Genomic DNA, 13728 nt, shown 5'->3' with positions numbered 1-13728 from the left:
TGCCCAGACAGTTGTTCAAGCACAGTCTTCAGGTGAAATTAAGATGTACTGCTTGGAATAGGCTTTCTGAATCACTTGAAGGGACTAGAGTGGAAATGGGAATCAAAATACAACCTCTTCCCTTTAAATTTGTGGAAGGATTTCCGCAGGAAAATAGCGTAGGCCAGTATCTTTGAACAAGCCCTGACATTAAACGGTGGTGGATCTTTTGAGTATAAAGTCCTCCGGATCTTCTGTGCGCGGGCGCGTGTTCCCTGAGTTGGGACCGTCACAAAGAGACAGGATTAGCGCGTACGGGTAACGAACGTGGGGCAGAGCCACGAAGACTCCTGCCTGCATTTCTGAGGGCTGCTGGGTGAAAAGGTGCCCTCTGCAAGCTGTGCCTCTGCACAGCCAGGGATCTCGTCCCACGGCAGGAGCACCGTGTCATTCTGGGGTGCGCTCGGGAGACCCACCTGGCAATGGATGCCTTGCTAGCCAAAGCCTGCAAGATGGCTCAGCTGCCATCGGCGGCCATCAGCCCTCTTGCTGGAGTCCCCAAGGCCATCACAGCTGCCCAACAGGCAGCTACGATTGCAATTTTCATATTTTTATTTCTGAGGCAGCAGAAGCAATGAACGGAAGTAGAACTAGATGAAAGTAGAAGCCTTCTGGAGTATTCTTGCGGGTTCATAAGAAGGGAGATTTGGGAAGAGCTGAACAGGAGAGAAAGCACGCCAAGCTCTGGAAGTGCTTGTAGTCATACTGCTCTTTCAGTGGCACTGAGGGATGCCCTGAAGACGCCAAGGAGCCACTAAAGACAGAGCTAATCAACCTGGCGGTGGAGGGGGAAGCTGCCTGTCCTGCTGCCTGGGAGCGAAGGTAAGATGGCATGGGTGTTGCTGAGGAAAACGGTTCTGTAACCCTGTAACAGAGTGGAGTCTGGTTCCTACTGATATAAAGCTATTAGGGATAAAGTAATGTTGAACAGGGCCATTCCCAGTTGGAGATAGGAATCACTCCTGCCTTTTTTTTTTTTTTTTTTTTTTTTTTTTCCTCCTGTTACGGCATCCCATTATCTTCCATGTGATGATTATGAGAGGAATCAAGTCTGCGCTCCAGAAATACCAGGACCCTTTGTCTCTGATGGACAAAGTTGAAAAATATTTTGCCTTAGGATAAGAAGTAAGCTTAACATAAGAACTTAAAAAGTATGTGCAAGATCAGACCAAAAGTCCAGCTAGCACAGTAGCCTGTCTCCCTCAGTGGTCAGTAGGATTAACATGGTCAAGGAGTACAGGGCAGAGTGAAGGGACGGGCAAGGGTCTAGCATTGTCCCTACTTCTGGCAATATACAACTGAAGCACCGTCTGAGCTAGAGATGGCGTTTTCTATTTAATAGTCCAGAATTTGTCTAACTGCTGTTTGAATCTAGGCAGACTTTGGTCATCCGTCACATCTGATTATCCAAAAGGTTTCAAGGTTGCTGAACAGGCATGCTGGCTCTGCGGTTCGTTCCTCCACTGAGACAAATTGGTGAGATATAGAAGAACTATGAAGGCTTGTTAAAGGTCTTAATTCCTAAAGGGAGTAGTTAGTGCTAGGTCAGTGCTGGGTCCAGCCAGCCAGGAGCTGGCTTCAAGGTGGCAGCACTGACAGTAGCATCATCACAGCATGTTTTTCGCAGGGTTTTTTAGAAGGATGTGGTCTTGTCCACACAAACATCTTTCCTTCAGCTCTGAAGAACTGATTTATGGGTACAAACTTTACCATTAGATGTTTGGGCCAGGAAATGCTGAGAGTAGCCATACAACTTAGAGGTGGAGCACCAGATTTTCTGGCTATAAAGATTTTTCTGGTGGTCGATTCCATGTTCAGTCCTGGAACATCAAGACCCTCTCCAACACTGAGGCTAGGGGGGGATAATTGATCTCAGGATATCGGGATAGTCAGAGCAATGTACAGGTTCGCTCACTAATTGGTGCTGGCCTGTGACAATTACTTAATTGCACCGATGAAGAGAAATCTGCACAGGCAGTCAGCTTTTTTTGCCAGGTAGGTCTGAATCTCGTGCACATCCCACAGTTAGCAGAGTTAATGTGTTCCTTAAGGGCTGCCTGCATTGGAGAACGCAGCAGCAAGCTCGACATCTGGGCTCCGTTACAGGATTCTTGACACTGGATTCAAATGGGATCACGGAAAAGCAGATGGGGCTGTGATGCAGCTCATAGGAGAGGCCCAGCAATTTTGGAAATGCAGGGGTTGCTGACAAAACACGTATATTTCAAGGTGTGGAAAGAAATGCAAGCCAAAATGAGAAAACAGGCAGAAAAATAAATATATGCTAAGGATGGTACAGCAAGTGAAGCACTACAGGAGCAGTGACAGTCACCACCACAGCAAATAATCTATCGCTGAGCAATATGTACTACATCATGTACCAATGTTATATACAAGATGCCTGTGATACACTGTTACGAAACAGTTCAATAGATCATTACCTAATCAAAGATAAAACTCCTATTACATTTTTTTCTGATTTTCTCTCCACACCCATTTGCAATTTCTTTTGTGTTGCTGGAGTTCCAAAGCCTGTACATACTGCAGTCAGTTCCCAGGTCTGTAGCTGTTCTACTCAAGGTTTTCCTTCTGAAAACACACCAAAAAAAGAAACCCCCAAAACCAAGAGAGGCATATTTACAGTTCTTCAGACATAGGTTTTGCTTGGGGAAAACAAGACCAACTTTGTAAAGAGGCTTTGTTCTAAGTTGATCTAAGAAAAAGGAAACTTTATATTCTTTTATGACGACGGTAAGGAAATACTAAATATTTGTTCTGTTCTTAACTCTTTACCTAATAATGCCTAACATGCTATTTGTTTTTCTAGCAAACATCTATTACCTCTTCACAAAATTATCTATTAAAGCTCCAGCATCTCTTCCAGACTAATGGAATGTCGTTTATTGTCCACCCACCTTACCCATGACATAAACGTTAGGCCTGTTTTTTCCCCTTCACATGTGTTGGGGAAGCACATTTTAATATGTAATACATTCTGTATTAACGCCGTATTTCACTTGCTGGTTTTATTATCCTGTCACTTCAGGCTCCAAGCTGGCTTTGCAGTTCTTCGCTGTTCTTATCTTTCTTGCAGCACCATTCAGCACTTTTTTCCAAGTCACATATGTATATATATTAAACAAGCACTAGTCATTAACCCCATCTCCAAAAATAACCTATGGGTTTTCACAGGTGGTTTTCCTCCACTGAAACTGATGACTAATTCCCATTTTGTTCCTGTATTGTTAACCAGCTATTTATTCATGCAAGGCCTTCAATGACGACTTACTCAAGAAGACCAGAACTACCTGATCTCCTTTACCTTCATGTTCACTGATTTCTTCAAAGAATATTTACAGGCCTGTGGAACAGGATTTCCTCGTGTGAGGTGGCAATAGGACTGTCTAGCCTTTTGTCCAGCAACGCTCGGCTGTACTATGGTTCCTAACAGCTTGACATATGGGCATTACTGGTCTGAAGTTCCCTGTATCTCCACAGAATGCTTTCTAAAAATTAGTGTCATATTTGTGACGTTCCATTCCTCTAGAACTAAGGCGGTTTTAAGTGAAAAAATATAAAGTACGGTTCATAGTTCAGCCATTTCATCCTTGAATTTCCTTAGAACTCTTGGATGAATACCATCTGTCCTGTCATTTTGTTTCAAAACCTTTTACACTTGGATTTGAGACAGATGCTCCACCATGCCTCTCCCATTAAAAAGTTCTGTTGTGAAAACTTCCTGAAGCTCCTCTACGTGGTTAACCAAAAAAAAAAAAAAAAAAAAAAAAAAGTCGTTTTCTTTTCCTGAAATCTTCTCTAGGCATTGCTACTATATCTTGAGCATCTATTGTCCCTAGGACAGCTTGGCAGGCCTCTTGGTTCTGATGTGTTTGAAAGTTATAAGTCCATCTGTTTTCTGAAGTTGCTCTGATGCTCTTTTTCCCTGCCACACATTGCTGTGTCTGGCCTGTCGGGGTGCAGTTTTCTTCTGGTTTACTGGTTTAGAAATATAACTTCAACTTTTTAAAGACTGCTTTCCTACATTGGTTATTCTGTCATACCTGCTCTTTATCCACCTCAGACTTATTTTCGGTGGTCTTTTGGTCTGCTTTACTGGATGGTATGCCTTTATGCTGGACCTCTCGTGCGATGTGAGCAGTCCCCCTGATGCCTGCAATCATTTTGGCCATCCCTTTTAGTTTTGGCTTGAGACACACCTCCCAGTTCACCTCCAGTGAAAAGTTTCCAGTGAGTCATTTCATAAGATTGTCCATATTGAACATGGATGTGAAAAACTAATTTAGCTTTTCTCCCATGACCTTATCTTTTCTGAACATTCCCGTTACCCTTTGATCACTTACTCGTCCTTTCCAGCACTAGTTCTTTCAGTGCTCACAGATGGGCATTATCCGAACTCCCTGACCTGACATACCATACTTTTTAAAGCTTAATTTGAAAGTAGTAATTTCCACGTGCTCTTTTCCATTTGCCTTTAATCTATGTTCAACATCCTTCTTATTGAAAGGACAAAATATTATTTAAAAAAATTACTAATTATAGAAATATCATGACATCATTCTCAGTTGGTAGATCAGCCTGATGCAGAGCTTTGCCGTGGCTTGCTGCAGCTCACGCTGACATGGCATGCACACAAAACGATCTGTGTAATGATGTGGGTCAGGCTAGTAGAGTGGTGCGATAGACTATTTTTGCAATAAAGATCTCTCCAGCAGTCGGGATGTATTTGTAAATGAGATCATAAACAAAAGTAACCCATAGGTGGCTTTTCATAGAGCATCGTTAAGATGTGGGGACAACACAGTGGCGACATTAGGCAGGGCTGCACTGATTTGTTCTGAAGCTAAATTAGCCAATTAATACTAAATGAAATAGAACCCAAAAGCCATTTTACCTCACTGCGGAAAATATTAAAGAGCTCCTTTATTCTGAATTACCTCAAGATATGCTCTTATTCTGACACCATATTTAAAATTCTGTAACCCATGCAGCTTTCTAGGACACCTGAAGGGTTATATTTCATTTCAATTTAAAAGCACTTGAGCAGAAGTAAAAAACATTTCAAATAATCAAACTAGTCAATTTACTCTGATGCTACTGCTCCACTGCAAACGATTATTTAAATCTAATCAGAAAAACTTCTTGAAGTATCACAGTTCTGTTGAGGGAGGCAGTCTGAGAATTGAGGGGAGGTGATGGTGTGTTTCTACTGGGAAATCTGAACAGAATATGCTGAAAATGAGACCAGTATAGTCTCAGCTACACGCTACGACAGGGGATTGCCTCTAGCTGGGGGAATTTTTGAGTTAAGAATAAAGGTGCTCTAGGATTGTAAACTCTCTACAGGAGAAAATGTTCTTGAGCACTGGATGGACTGCACAGAGAACAACTGCCTCTCACTTCCAGTTTACGTCTGCGGCTTCCCAAAAGCTGAGCTTGCAAAATGGAGCCATTGATCCCGCCTGTGCTGAGTATCTCTGGCAGGGCCAACATGTAGAACAGCAGCTAATCCTTTCTGATACTACTTTAAGCATCTCAGGGGCAGGGTGGGAAGGAAAAAACAACTCTGGGTTTCTAAGGCCTTCAAAGATTAGTACCTACTTTAGTATAAAAATGTTTTAATTGTCTTTACAGTTACCTTATTGCCATACTTCCAGGAATACACAAAGTGTTTTTGTCAAGACTCGTTTCAGAAAGTGCTACGTTGTTAGCCTACCACAGACATTTACCATGGTTATAGTGCCAAAATCACTTTTTATCTTACAGATGTACGATGTGACTGTATGCAAATTTATTTCAGAAGCTGATGGACAATAGGGTGACAGTTTAAAAACATAAGAAAAAAGTTGGAAGCCTGCCCTTTGTAGTACTTAATATTTTAGACATTAAATGTGTTTCGGTGCTGGGCTTTCAAAGGCTAGTAAAAGCTATTGCCTAGTATTTATCTCAACAAATTAAACTATTAGTTTAGCCATGGGATCTCCAACTCCCCACTTGCAAATACTGTTAGATAGCTAGATTTAGACTTTTAAATACACTAAAGGTTGAGTAAAAAAAAACAAAAAAAAAAAAACCAAACAAACCAAAAAAAAACCCCACTCAACAAATAGTGGAACTGGCAATAACTCCTACCACCACAAACAGGAACCTATCAATCAGGAGCACGTGTTCTTTACAAATGCCTCCTCTTTTCTGCAGGAATCTATTGGCATGTGCGGAGATAACATTCCAGCATTTTTCATGCTGTTCTGCAAGCTGTGTATTTTATGAGAAGCCACTAATACTGGGGCCAGGGGGAGTGGGAAGGAGTTGGGAACATCTGGGAAAACATACCTCTAACCACATCTGTCCTATAGCCAACTTTCCTGTCCTGATATGGACTGCAGAAAAGGCCGGTGACCCTGAGCCCTGTGAGAGGAAGTAAGCTCCTAAGATTTACTCATTATCAGCTAACCCACCAAGACAAAACTTTAAGACCTGTGCTTCAGTAATTTGGGGAAAGAAAACAATCCGGGAATAATTATCAGCAACTTCAGTACTTAAAATTAGAGGTATTTTTTTCACTTGCAAGGCAGTAGAAGCAAATGCCACTTTAAGGAAAACATCAATTGCAACTAATGGTAGCATATGCGGGAGAGAGAATTGCCATTAAAAAAGTTTAAACCCCTGTATAAACTCCAGGAGTCAACACTTTAAGAAACTTGCCAGTTTTACGATTACAGCCCAACAACAATGCAAAGCACTATCCCAAGCTTCAGCATTCTGGGATTACCCAGCCTCTCGGAAACATCAAGAATACAACAATAATCATGTACAACATTTTATTACAAAATTGTTAAAAAAGTAATACAATGCAATATACTACAAAATACAAGATCAGCTATTAAGCTACCTCCTTTGTTTTACTTAGCTATAAAGAAACACCCGGCTATCAGTCACTGAATTTCAACAAAACCATTAAATATGCAGAAACATTCCACAACTTCTTCTTTTTTTTTTTTTTCCTTTTTTTTTTAAACCGAACTGTAGCAGCCCTTGGCCGCTACTTACATTAAAAATAGAGGTCTCCCTACAAAGAACCACATTACCTATACACAATTCTGTACAGATTTTTATACTGAAGCTAACAATGAGCTGCACTTGAGTTCACATTCTTAGCAAAATATTGGATTTTGAGCATAAATCTTTACAGCAGGACATTCATTTATTCTTCATCTTCATCTTCTTCCTCCTCTTCATCATCTTCCTCCTCCTCCTCCTCCTCTTCTGGTTCTGCTTTCTTCTTAGATCCTGCAGGCCTACCTGGGCCCTTTTTTCCTGCATCACTCTTGCTCTTGGCACGATATGCTGCAATATCCTGCAAGAAAAATGCTGTTTAGTTGCTGGCAATATAACTCTGAAGACAAATTTGTACTGCTTCAATAATTTAATAATACTACACTGTGCACATCCAATACAGCGTGTGCAGAAAAGGAGTGTTTCAAGCTGGAGACTTCCATGCTTGCATCTTTTGGCAAGAGACCGCGTGACCCAGACAGTTTTAGGAATTTTATGACCGCGGTTGCTCTGGAGTATGACCGTGTATTTTACCAAGCAGGTGACCTGTTTTCTGGAAGTAAAGCGTCTTACTGGTAAAATCTCTTAAGACATGTAAAAACCACATTCAGGTTCACTGTAAGGGTTCCAGATACCTCCCACGCCACATCTTTCTGAAGCCTGGCAAAGGCTGACATAAACATTTAGAACTACGAACCATATATAGTTTAGGTACAAAACAGAAAGTCACGCACTTACAGTGACTTCTACAACCTTAACCATTATTTTATCGCTTTCACTGTACCTTTTCATATTTCTCCTTTAGTTTTGCAGCCTTCTGTTCATATGGCTGTTTATCTTTGGCCGACTGTTCAGACCACATTTCACCTAATTTCTTTGCTGTATCTCCAATAGACAAGCCAGGATGATCATTTTTGATTTTCGGACGGTGTTCAGAACAGAAAAGGAAGAACGCAGATCTAAAATGAGAGACAGTGATGATTACGGGTCAAACTAGCAGAGTCTAAAATAGAGTCAGACTGTGAGAACTAATACTTCCCCCACCCCCCCTCCCCGCCCCGGCCATAGAAACGCTCACGGTGGTCTTTTCGGAGCGTTGGGGTCCTTTTTCTTTCCCTTCTTCTCGCCTTTGGGAGGAACATAGTTTTTCATCTCCCTGTCGTAACGAGCTTTGTCTCCTTTAGCCATTTCTTCAAACTTTCCTTTTTCCTTGCTAGACATTGTCTGCGGACACACGGAGGGGGAAAGGAGAAGAGCCTGGATCAGATAAAGCGCCCGGTGACCCACTAACGCCTAAGAAGCAGCAGCTGCTACCAGCGATCTTTTCCCAGCAACCCGCGGCAGGGGCGGGGGCCGGGGCCGGCCCGCCAGGGCTCAGCGCGGCTCGGCCCGGCCCCGCTCACCTTCCACCGCTCCGAGCACTTCCGCGAGAACTCGGCGAAGTTGACGGACGAGTCCGGGTGCTTCTTCTTGTGCTCCTCGCGGCAGGTCTGCACGAAGTAGGCGTACGAGGACATCTTGCCCCGCGGCTTGTTGGGGTCGCCTTTGCCCATGGCGAGGTCGGCGGCGGGTCCCTGCGATGCGATTGCGGGGGGGGCGCCCTGAGGGCGGGGCCGCGGCGCGGAGCCACCGCCGGGCGGGGCCGCGGCCCAGGCCGCTCCCGCCTCTCCTCCCCCCCCCTCCCCCCCCCCCCGGCGCCTTCCCGCCCGAACACGCCCCCCGCGGCCGCCGGCCCCTCCCCCGCCGCAGCCCCTCTTTCTCTCGCCCGCCCCGCGGCACCTCCCGCCGCCGCCAGGCGCCTCCACCCGCCCCCCCCCCCCCCCCCCCACACACACCCCCCCCCGCGGCGGGCGGCCCGCAGGGCGCCAGAGCCCGCGCCCCAGCCCTCCCCGGCGGGGCCGCCCGCCGCCCACCCGGCGCGGCCGGCCCCACCCGCCCGGCGGTGGGAATTCCCCCCCGCCGCCCCGAGCGCGCTGCCCGCCCCGGGCACCCCGCGCTCCCTCCGCGCCCAGGACCGCCGCCGGCGGCGGCGGCGGCGGCTCCCCCTCCTCCCCCTCTCTCCCCTCAGCGCCCTCCCGCTGCCCTGCGGCCGCCGCCGGCGGGGTGGGGCGCAGGGCCTTGCCTGGCTGCGTGGGGCGGGCGGCGGCGGCGCGGGGCTCTGCTCCCTCCGCGGCGGCTGCTAAATGGTTTCCCGGCGGCGCACTTACAGCCTCTTGTTTTCCACAGCCCTACCCGCCACAGCAACTTGACCCGCGGCGCCCGGGGGCCCGCCCCCCGGCGCAGCGGATTGGCTGCCGCGCCGGTTCAAACTGCCTGCGGCCCCGCCCCCTAGGACCGGGGCCGCCGAGGATTGGCTGGCCGCCGTCGCGACGTCAGCGGCCGAGCAGCTCCTCGGCTAGGTGGAGCGTGAGGGAGTCGTTAGCGCTCATACTCGCTGGAACCGGTTGGGGTGAGGATACTGGAGGGGGCGGAACCGAAAGCGCTGGGCGGCGATTGGGGGCGAGGGACGGTTTAAAAAACCGCGGGGGCCCTCGCCATTGGCTGCCGGGGACTGCGCGCGTTTGGATTGGACGGCGCGGGATGCTGTAGCGTGGTTTAAAAATACAAAGGGAGCGAGGAGGATGGTGGGGCGGGCAAAGCTGGAGGAGCCGCGGAAGGGGACGGGTCGGCGGCCCACAGGGGCGGGCGGGGCTCGGGACCGGCCTCTGCCGCCGGCGCTCGCCAGGCAAGCAGGCTGGCAGCTGCCTGGCCGCCGGAGAGCGTGGGGCCCCCCTCGGCGCTACCTTCCTCCGGCCGGGGGCGGGCGGGCCCGCGGCTCAGCCGAACCTGGCGGGCGGCGGCAGCGGCCGCCGCCGCCGCCCGCTGTAAAACGGGGCTTTGACTTCGGCTCTGGCGAGGCCCGCGCCTGGCTCCCTCCCCGGGCCGGGGGGGAACGTCCGCCGCCTCCCGGGCTGGCGGGGCTCCCAGGAAGGGCCCGTGGCTGTGGCGGGGTGCGGGTTTTCCCTCTCAGGCCGGGCTAAGAGCACCGGCGGTGGGAAGGGAGAGGGAGCGTCGGCCGGCTTCGCGTCCTGTTCCGCCTGCGGAGCGGAAGGCCCGGGGGCAGAGGTGGGCCGCAGGTGGAACGGCCGCGGTTTGCGTCGATTGCTTTCCAGGGAACCGCCAGCCGTGAATGTGGCCCTTCGGGTTTGGGGGTAAAACCGAGGTTGCCCTGCAGTCAGTCGGTCTGTTTTGTCGTGACTGGACCCTCGTCTACACGATACGGGCTTTGCCGATGTTGGTTTTCTTCTGTCTGGTTACTCTCATCCGATTCTCCGGTGAACTTCAGTTGAGGTTAATATTCTTGGCAGCCCTAGGCGGTTTCTAGCACTCTTGCTTCTTCAGGTGTAGTTTATAGCACTGGTGAAAAGCAGGTCATAACTTTGCTTACTGCAGATGCCGTGTCTTCAGCAGAGTTTTAATCGTGCTAACCGAGCTCAACAACAACGAAAACCCCCAAACCTTTAAAAAGACAGCAGCAAGAGTCCCTAAGCTATCTGAGGGTATTGACTAGTTGCAGGTGTGAGCATGGCCAATGTCATGAATCATCTCCAGAGTCTCCCCCATTCCAGATTCACTCGGTGTAAGGAGCATCGAATAAGAAGCACTTACCCGGTCCAGTCCTTCATGTTTGTTCTTTTTTTTTTTTTTTTTTTTTTTCTGTCCAAGGAGGATGTGTTCATGCAGAACAGTTCGCTAATGTGGTACTAAATGCCTCCTTTATCCCGGTTTTGTTTTAAGCTTTATGTCTTTGTCCAAACTGCGGCCCTAAAGGACAAAATGTAAACTGGAAAAAAGTTAGTCAAAATCTTCTATGAAGGGAGGATAACTGGGAGGTATGTTACCAGAGCAATGCAGAGGTATGTATTCCCTTTGCAGATGTCAAAGCCTGTCAGAAGCCAGTTACCCAAATTCTTATATTGGCTAACTTCTGTGGCTATTCCTTTTGATAGTGTTTAACCTACAAATAAAGCTTCTAAACTTCTAACGTACAGATAAAACTTCTAAAATAAACATTGACATGAGGGCTATTCCATATTCGGCTCTTTACTACTGTAAACCATCCCACTACTTCTCAGTAGCAAATTGGTGTTCTCAGTTCTGTGGTACTGAATTCTGTGAAGGCCTGGCCACTTTGCAAGGAGTTGTTTTAATTTGTTATGTAGCTTTAAAAATGCCTTTATTTCATATGTTACTTGGAAAGTGCTACTTTGTTTGGTGAATTAAGCTGCCAGATGGATTACTCATTGACCTTGTGGTAAACCACCTGTATGTGACAGTTTTTTGCAGAGTGTTTTCTAGTTGTTAAAGTAGTTTTGTAACAGATGGCAGAATCTTCCAAGGCTAATGTGTACTGAATGAATCATAGTACAGCCATTAGTATATCTGGTCTAAAACCATTTTTTGTCCACCAGACTTACCTAGAGCTTTCCATATCACACCATTCAAACAAATTCATAGGTAACTTCTGCGTTGTTTACAGTCATATAAAAATGTAGGTTAACTCCATCAAAAACAGTTTTATTTCTGAATCCTCGCTGGTGCAGTAGAAAGAACAATGAAGTGGTCCACTAGTTTTCAGGAAACGGAGTTTTTTCAATGTCAGTGCTTCTAAAATAGCAAGTCATGACCTCTGGGAGTTTGTCACTGAAAAGTTATCAGGATGGCTACAGGCACCAGAAATTATTTTTAACGGCTAAAAGAAGAATTTTTCTCATTTTACCCATCCAAATCTATTCTCTGTAAGTTCCTGAACAATGACAAAAAAAAGCTTTATGCAAGTTTATTATTAACATATTTTTACTCTTCCTTTTAACATTAATATAGCAAGTTCATGGAAAAAATTACTTTGGAACGGTCTTTGGAAATTATGGGATATAATTGCAGTGAGGCTTCCTCTGTTGCATCTGTTTTAATATCTCCTCTAAGAATATGAAGAAAATGATTGTGGAAAAGCAGGTAGGGTGAGAAAGTGTAATTACTGCTATGGGAAAAAATGAGACCTGCCTTTCAAATGATGTAATCAAATGTTTTGAGATAGAAATTAGGTTCTTGATTCTTTTGAAGATACTGTTTTTCTAGATTCTCTTCTCTGAAAAAGAAAGCTTTTGTACAATTAAATATATACATAGAGGGTTATGTCGTGCGATGTCATGCAACATAGGGCAGCCTAAGAAACCAAACAGTTGTACTTTTTAACATCTGTCTGTCCTCCAACAAGGAAGGCAGTATTGAAAATTTTCCACGCCTGAACATGATACTGGAAGCTTTCCACAGCAGCGCTGATGCTGAAAGCTCCACGCAAGAATGCCAGTGTTAGAAACTCATCAGTCCCAAAGCTGTGCCTTCCTCCCAGCACCCTCACGCCTGGAAAAGCACTTCTCTGTGCGCCTGGTTCCACAATAAGCTGTCACAGTTTTTTCATTACACCACGCTGTTCCTTTTCAGACAAAACCACAAATTCTGTCTCGAGAGATTTGGTCACTGTTACTCTTATAAAGCAGTGATGTATGCAGTATTGACTTCGGTCAGTCCGCGTGGTTAATTTATTAACCACATGTGGAAGACAGTTGTGGGGAAGAAGCATAAACTCCAGGACTTGAAGCTTACTTCTGCTTGAATAATTCAGCTCATGAAATGACTGTTAAGTTTTATAGCTCCCTGGCTTTGAGCCCTTTTGAGTTCCTAATCTGCTCCACAATTACAATTTTGGGTGCTATTGTTAACTTCACTTCATCTTCAGTAAACTGCGTGTGAGGAGAGAGAAGCAATGCAGTGACTAGAAGTGCTGGATAGAAAGAAGGGAAAAGACCAGGCGAGTGAGACCAGGTTACAGAGCTGAGAAATGGATTTAAAGAAAAGTATGTCACAGACAATAAAAATGCGTGATTGGAGTGATAATATTTTACATCATAGCGTATTTCTTGGCTTCTGTGGGCAGCTTCTACAGCTTTTCTGGATAATCGTGTCAGCATGGACAAAGCAAGGGAAGAAAGTAACAAAGACCTTTTATGTGAATTAACGTTTCCATCAGCAGATCCATTGCAACAGATACCGTTCAGCTGAGGAAATTGCAAACTACAGTTGCGTGACCTTAACTCTGACCAAACTTTTATTCTGGTGTAAGTGTATTAATGTGGTGACTGTCAGTTTTAATTCAGTCAGTTGGATGAAGAAGCTCTACTGTCTCTCCCCAGAGACTCTGCTATTACCCAAATTCCTGTTTGGAATATGCCTTAATGGCAATAACATTCTGCTTTGGAAAGTTCTCGATTGATTACTGCTGAAAGGGTCTCTCTTATGGACTTGAGAAGTCAGCATTTACCGGATGAATAATGAAAGCGAGTTACAGCTGCTCTCGATTTTAATGTCACCTAACTTCACTAATAGTAATGCAAGATGTTGAAAGAAAAAGCAAATTTAGCTTTAATCAGCAATTTTGTGTTATAGAAAAAGATTAAAATCCAAGACTCAAAAAGCATTTAAACAGGTCACTGCTTTAAAAACTCCCTTTCAATGCGAGTTACGAAGTCTACAGACAGCAACTATGTTTTTTGGCCTTTCATGCGAGTGTCTCAT

The 13728-nt window shown here is 45.9% G+C and overlaps 1 protein-coding gene across 1 annotated transcript; it reads right to left on the bottom strand.

The window, feature by feature from the left end:
- Positions 1 to 6864: 6864 nt before the first annotated feature.
- On the bottom strand, positions 6865 to 9387 carry HMGB2 (high mobility group box 2). Its single transcript, XM_049793132.1, has 5 exons — positions 9236 to 9387; positions 8517 to 8687; positions 8192 to 8337; positions 7898 to 8072; positions 6865 to 7414 (listed from the first exon to the last, which is right to left on the bottom strand). The coding sequence occupies exons 2-5, from the start codon at positions 8664 to 8666 to the stop codon at positions 7262 to 7264; spliced, it is 624 nt and encodes a 207-aa protein (XP_049649089.1). The 5' UTR covers positions 8667 to 8687; positions 9236 to 9387; the 3' UTR covers positions 6865 to 7261.
- Positions 9388 to 13728: the final 4341 nt, after the last annotated feature.

This window comes from Accipiter gentilis, chromosome 3 (genome assembly GCF_929443795.1).
Source record: "Accipiter gentilis chromosome 3, bAccGen1.1, whole genome shotgun sequence".
In the NCBI taxonomy this organism is placed as follows: Eukaryota; Metazoa; Chordata; class Aves; order Accipitriformes; family Accipitridae; genus Astur; species Astur gentilis.
Note: the sequence above shows the minus strand (reverse complement) of the source record. Positions and strands in the feature narration are given on the sequence as shown.

Bases quoted from the DNA above. Each gene is read 5' to 3' on its own strand.
- HMGB2 (XM_049793132.1), bottom strand. From the start codon at position 8,666: ATGGGCAAAGGCGACCCCAACAAGCCGCGGGGCAAGATGTCCTCGTAC. The intron at 8,338-8,516 runs GTGAGCGGGGCC...GTGTGTCCGCAG, and splicing joins AGTGCTCGGAGCGGTGGAAG to ACAATGTCTAGCAAGGAAAA. The intron at 7,415-7,897 runs GTACAGTGAAAG...TTTTTCTTGCAG, and splicing joins TAAAGGAGAAATATGAAAAG to GATATTGCAGCATATCGTGC.